The sequence below is a fragment of the Sinocyclocheilus rhinocerous genome, unplaced genomic scaffold (genome assembly GCF_001515625.1).
Source record: "Sinocyclocheilus rhinocerous isolate Xijiao unplaced genomic scaffold, SAMN03320098_v1.1 scaffold170, whole genome shotgun sequence".
NCBI lineage: Eukaryota > Metazoa > Chordata > Actinopteri > Cypriniformes > Cyprinidae > Sinocyclocheilus > Sinocyclocheilus rhinocerous.
In genome coordinates, this window is record NW_015639772.1 from 72,297 (window position 1) to 79,172 (window position 6,876).

Genomic DNA, 6,876 nt, shown 5'->3' on the forward strand with positions numbered 1-6,876 from the left:
AAAAAAAAAAAAAAAATTCCACAGGCGAAGTCAGACGGACAGATCGTTAACGGTTAGTCTATGGTAATACAGTACGTCATTCATCGACCTCAAATGTGTCTTATCTGAAATATGTAAGCATTAGCAACTTTACATGACTACTTAATCTAATGTTAACCTACATAAATGTCTGCTATTCAAGTGTCTGTGGAAGCTGAACAGTTGCGCTTACTGCAGGACAGATGGAGGCGCCGGTGCGCTCACTTGCTCTTAAAATAATCCCTCATTACTTAATCTAATGTTAACCTACATAAATGTCTGCTATTCAAGTGTCTGTGGAAGCTGAACAGTTGCGCTTACTGCAGGACAGATGGAGGCGCCGGTGCGCTCACTTGCTCTTAAAATAATCCCTCATTTTTGCTGGGGCGGTACTAGACCATAGTAACTGGGGGGGGCCAGACAGGGGCCACTTGCGCTTTTAGGGGGCACAATTTTAAAATTAATCTTAAACTACTTTAAAGTTGACTAGAAAAATCTTTAGTCGGGGGCAGGCCTACTTGACACAAGGAACCGATCCATTTTTAAAATAAAATGCTGACTGCAAATCACATCACGTTGTATTGCATTGTAGTAGTTATGCATGTGTAATGAGTCAGATGTTTTTATTTTATTTCATTTTTTATGGGGGTGCTTTGGTTTTTCTTGGGGGTGCTGGAGCACCTGCTAGCCCCTCCCTAGCGCCGCCCATGGATGTCGGGAGTAAATGACGACTGCTATGTTCATTATTACATCCAACAATAAAACACCTCAATCGCTTAGGAGTCATTCTTGTCTACATCTGCTCCGGCGGTGAAACAATGGTGGACTGATGACAGCTCACTCAGGGCGGATCCTAATTTTTGCTCATACAGATAAGAGTAATACATGGTGCACTCACAATACCGCACTTTTATAAAATAATGAAAGCAAACATGATGCGCTTTCTGCCGTCTCGGTCTGTGATAAAACGCCACTGTCAATCAACAATAGTGGGAGGGGCTTGTGCAGAACTACGTCACTCTGCCAAGAATCTGAGAACAGCTTGATCTGAGAAAGGGGTTATTATTTATAGGGATTTTAAAAAAACCACTGGGTGGATTTTTATCATTATGGGGTGGATGTGTACACGCACTGCCAACACACATTTATGTTCAAAACAACATGTAAAAGTGAATTTTGCATCCGATGACCCCTTTAAAAATCCATACATTTTACTTTTTGGTTTTTGGTTCAGTTTTAACTATTTAATTCTTAATTTTCTTTTCTTTTATTTATTTGATGTATTATTACTTTTATTTGCCATATTTACTTAATTTTTATCTTTACCTAAAAATTAAATGATTAATGAAATGTAATATCATGTAAAATGTAATAATTAAAGAAAATATAATATATTAATTATAATTATAAAAAGTATAATAATAAACATTAAAATTATTTGATATAACATTTGTTTACATATATAGACATTGAGATATATTTACACTTAGCACAGTTATGTTTCTCTAAATAAATTAAGGACTAAATTTTAGTTCTAAATGATCTAAATAATTTCTTATCCTGTCATTATTTAACTCTGAGCTTGTGTGTTCTCAGGTGGCATGCGTTATCATCTTCTGTCTCCAGAGGACCGTGAGGAGCTCGGGGAGAGCAGTCGACCACGCCGCAAGAAACACGATTACCGCATCGCCCTGTTCGGAGGCTCACAGCCGCAGTCCTGCCGCTACTTTAACCCGAAGGTACACACTAGCTGCGTTTACATGGACCCTACTAATCCGATCGTAATAGGACTAGAAGCACAATCAGAATAAAAAAAGTCACATGTAACCACGTCAATCGGATTGAAGTGCTTGAAGTGGGCCGGTACGCAGTAAAAAAATACTTCTATATTTTAGCCTTTAGAGTACCTGCACTTTTTTGTGAGTACCGGCGCTTCTGACATGTTGCCGGTACTCAGAGTAAAAGCGTCAGGGTCTGGATTACTAATTTGAATCAGTCCTTTATAATGAAAATAATATCTAAAAATGAAAATAAGCAGGCTTTTGCGATCACATCATTTTAAACCGGTAAACTCCTGCAAAGTCCAAGGATCCAGTAAACGAATTCAAACCGCTCAAAAGAGCGCTAATGCAGAGAAAACACGGCCGATTTCATCAGCGATTGCAGAGAGAATAGTGACTTTCGTCCAGATGTCAGTAAAATTATACTTTTCAGCATTTATTTGGCTTAAAGGCAAGAGTGTTTTATAATGAACGCTGATTATGCGGTGGTCAGAGATTTAGCGATTCTGAATGGATCCGTATAGTAGTAAAGGCAGGTGATTTAGTGGTCTTTGGCATCTCCCTGTGGTCCTGTTTGGTATGGCAGCTTGACTTGTGCTAATTTGTATTGAAAACTTTTATTTAATTATTGATTGATTGATTGTGGCACTATACATACATTGTGAATTATTAAAAAGTACTTATTTATTTAATATAAATAAATAAATAAATGGGGGGGGGGTACCGGCACTTCTTTTTTTTCACTTCAAGCACTGGGGAGGGGCACTTTTACTGCTTTCTAAAGTAAGCAGCACTGCACAACAGTTCATGTGCTGGTCGTTGCTTATTTAGGACCCGAAGTAGATAAATATCACGTGTGCTTTTTATGTGTACTTTTAACAGTATGCGACAACAGCGGGAAACTGTATATTCATGCAGTGTGCGCATGTCAAAAGATTAAATCCGATCAGAAGTGTGTGACATATAAACGAGCATATCAACCCGATCACTTTATTTAACGGTAATGTAAACACTACGTTCGGAATCGTCAATCAGAATGAATTCATTCCGATGGAAGCAAAAAGTGTCCATGTAAACGTACCTAGTCAGCCTGAATCATCTCGAGAATCCAACAGACTATCTGCAGATGTCAGGTTTATCAAGTCAGTTACACTGGGAGATTAACAGCCGTGGAAATATTTGATTTGTATAATTTACGATTTTTTTTTTTTTTGCAATAAAAATAAAAATTATAAAATCATTAATACAAAGTCATGAAAACGTAAACATCTTTTAATAAATATAATTGTTTCACTTTATGTAATCTAAATCTCTGCAATCACAAACCACTGGGACTGAGATCCACAGTCATGGAAAAACTATTTTTTCAAACAATTAATTTTTTAATTTTTTTTATTTTGCAAAACAAATAAACAAAACAATAAAATGTAAAAGAAAAAATGTAAACAAAAATGTAAAAGTCTTGAATAAACATAAATGTATCACTTTATTTAATAATGTATCACTTTATGTAATCTAAATATCTATAATAAGAATTAAAAACAAACACCAACGGGACTGAGATCCACAGCCATGGAGAAACAGGAAATATTTTATTTATATAATTATTTAATTAATATCATTATCATTATTAATAAAACCAGTTCATAAAATCATAAAGTCATAAAAAATTTTAACTCTGTAATGAGTATACATTTTCTCATTTATGTAACTGGAAATATTTTATTTATAATAATTTTAATGATTACATTTTTGATTCAAAATTAAATAATTAAAATTAAAAAAATAGATAAATAAACATTCATGGAATGTTCTTTAAAAAAATTTAATAAATTGATCATAATAATTATTCTTTTGTTTTGGTATAAAAATAATATAATAAATTAAATAATTAATAAAATCATAAACTCTTTGGTAAATATATATGTTTTTTAAATTTATGCAATCTAAGTCTGCATAAAATGATTTTTAAAAGTCCTTAACCTGTGTTTGTGTGTTTCAGGATTACAGTTGGACGGACATTCGCTGCCCCTTTGAGAAGCGACGGGACGCCGCGTCTGTGTTCTGGGACAATGTGGTTTATATCCTGGGCGGCTCTCAGCTCTTCCCCATCAAACGGATGGACTGCTATAATGTGGTGAAGGACAGCTGGTACTCCAAACTCGGACCCCCGAACCCGCGGGACAGTCTGGCCGCCTGCGCCTCCAAAGGGAAGATCTACACCTCCGGAGGGTCGGAAGTGGGTGAGTTTGTGCAGAGCGTCCCGTGGGTTTGGAGAGAAAGTGAGAAGCCAGTAATGTTGGATTGGTGGATTGTGTTGACAGGAAGTTCAGCTCTGAATCTGTTCGAGTGCTACGACACGCGCTCAGAGACGTGGCAGACGAAGCCCAACATGCTGATGCCGCGCTGCAGTCACGGCTCGGTGGAGGCCAGCGGTCTCATCTACGTTCTATAATAAGAATTAAAAACAAACACCAACGGGACTGAGATCCACAGCCATGGAGAAACAGGAAATATTTTATTTATATAATTATTTAATTAATATAATTATCATTATTAATAAAACCAGTTCATAAAATCATAAAGTCATAAAAATTTTAAACTCTGTAATGAGTATACATTTTCTCTTTTATGTAACTGGAAATATTTTATTTATAATAATTTTAATGATTACATTTTTGATTCAAAATTAAATAATTAAAATTAAAAAAATAGATAAATAAACATTCATGGAATGTTCTTTAAAAAAATTTAATAAATTGATCATAATAATTATTCTTTTGTTTTGGTATAAAAATAATATAATAAATTAAATAATTAATAAAATCATAAACTCTTTGGTAAATATATATGTTTTTTAAATTTATGCAATCTAAGTCTGCATAAAATGATTTTTAAAAGTCCTTAACCTGTGTTTGTGTGTTTCAGGATTACAGTTGGACGGACATTCGCTGCCCCTTTGAGAAGCGACGGGACGCCGCGTCTGTGTTCTGGGACAATGTGGTTTATATCCTGATAAAAATTCATGGAATGTTCTTTAAAAAAATTTAATAAATTGATCATAATAATTATTCTTTTGTTTTGGTATAAAAATAATATAATAAATTAAATAATTAATAAAATCATAAACTCTTTGGTAAATATTTATGTTTTTTAAATTTATGCAATCTAAGTCTGCATAAAATGATTTTTAAAAGTCCTTAACCTGTGTTTGTGTGTTTCAGGATTACAGTTGGACGGACATTCGCTGCCCCTTTGAGAAGCGACGGGACGCCGCGTCTGTGTTCTGGGACAATGTGGTTTATATCCTGGGCGGCTCTCAGCTCTTCCCCATCAAACGGATGGACTGCTATAATGTGGTGAAGGACAGCTGGTACTCCAAACTCGGACCCCCGAACCCGCGGGACAGTCTGGCCGCCTGCGCCTCCAAAGGGAAGATCTACACCTCCGGAGGGTCGGAAGTGGGTGAGTTTGTGCAGAGCGTCCCGTGGGTTTGGAGAGAAAGTGAGAAGCCAGTAATGTTGGATTGGTGGATTGTGTTGACAGGAAGTTCAGCTCTGAATCTGTTCGAGTGCTACGACACGCGCTCAGAGACGTGGCAGACGAAGCCCAACATGCTGATGCCGCGCTGCAGTCACGGCTCGGTGGAGGCCAGCGGTCTCATCTACGTCTGCGGAGGAAGTCTGGGAAACAACGTGTCCGGCAGAGTCCTCAACGACTGCGAGGTGTACGACCCCAACACTGAAGAGTACGTCTGTGTCCAAAACACACAGCGATTAATCGCTTTTCCTAGCAATAGGTGGATATTTATGACTTGTTTGAAAGGGATAGTTCACATTCTCATAGTCATAGTTTCAGTGTTATTTTAGTATGATTATATACTATTATAGTATTTATTAAATAAATGTATTTTAATTTTTATAATTTATTTTGGGGTTTTTTCCGGTATATTATAAACAAACTATTTAAAATTACTTTATTATTTGAAATAAAGTCAAATATAAATATTAGATTAAAAACTTAACCTTAAAAAACTTTAAAATGTTTTATTGTTTAATTTTATTGTTTTATTAATTTTTATTTGTTATTTTAGTACTTAAACTTATTTTAATGCAGTTAGTTGCCAAGGCAACATTTTTAAGTTTTTAATGAATCTAATACTTATATTTTATTTTATTTCAAATGTATTTCAATTCATGAAAATGTTTTTAATAGTTTTAGTTAACAACAGCAAAGCATAATTTCCTCACCTTCTGCTCCAAAAAGGGCAAAAAAAAAACTGTATAAATATTATATTTTCTATTTTCAAGATACAGACCAATTTAGTTGTATTTCTTAGCAGGTTGATATTCATGACACATACATTTCATCTGAAGTTTTAAAGGAATAGTTTCCTAAAATGTCAATTCTGTCATAATTTCAGTGTTGTTTTGGTGTTATTTATAAGCTATTATAGTGTTTATTAATATTTTAAGTTAGCTTTTGTTTTTATTTGTTATTTTAGTACTTTACAAGTTCAACTTATTTTAATTCAGTTAGTTGCCAAGGCAACATTAAGTTTTTTTAAGATTAAGTTTTTAATCTAATATTTATATTTGACTTTATTTCAAATTTATTTCAAATAATAAAGTCATTTTAAATAGTTTGTTTATAATATACCGGAAAAAACAAACAAAATAAAATTAAAATAAAATAAAATACGAATAATATTTGAATTAATATTTCATTTAAAATTGATTTCAGTTCATGAAAAAAAATTTATCCAACGAAGAAAAAAAACTATAAAAATATCATAAAGGTACAACTTGTATGCTATGATTTAAGTCAAGATTTCCCAAAATAATAATGAATTAAATCGTAAAAATTTAAAATTAAAATAAATAAATACTTAAAATACTTATTTATGTTTATGTGAGCTGTCCCGTTAACTGTGTGAGTGTGTGTGTGTGTGTGTTTGTGTTTGTGTTTGTGTGTGTGTGTGTGTGTGTGTGTGTGTGTGTGTGTGTGTTTGTGTTTGTGTTTGTGTGTGTGTGTGTGTGTGTGTGTGTGTGTGTGTGTGTGTGTGTGTGTGTGTGTG

The 6,876-nt window shown here is 34.0% G+C and overlaps 1 protein-coding gene across 1 annotated transcript in view; it reads left to right on the forward strand.

Moving 5' to 3' along the window:
* Positions 1-6,876, forward strand: part of klhl7 (kelch-like family member 7) — a 14,096-nt gene that overhangs the window by 4,051 nt on the left and 3,169 nt on the right. The window contains exons 3-6 of the mRNA XM_016567584.1: positions 1,615-1,757; positions 3,802-4,042; positions 4,124-4,241; positions 5,464-5,547. Of these exons, the coding sequence (XP_016423070.1) occupies positions 1,615-1,757; positions 3,802-4,042; positions 4,124-4,241; positions 5,464-5,547 (586 nt within the window). The remainder of the gene's footprint in view (positions 1-1,614; positions 1,758-3,801; positions 4,043-4,123; positions 4,242-5,463; positions 5,548-6,876) is intronic.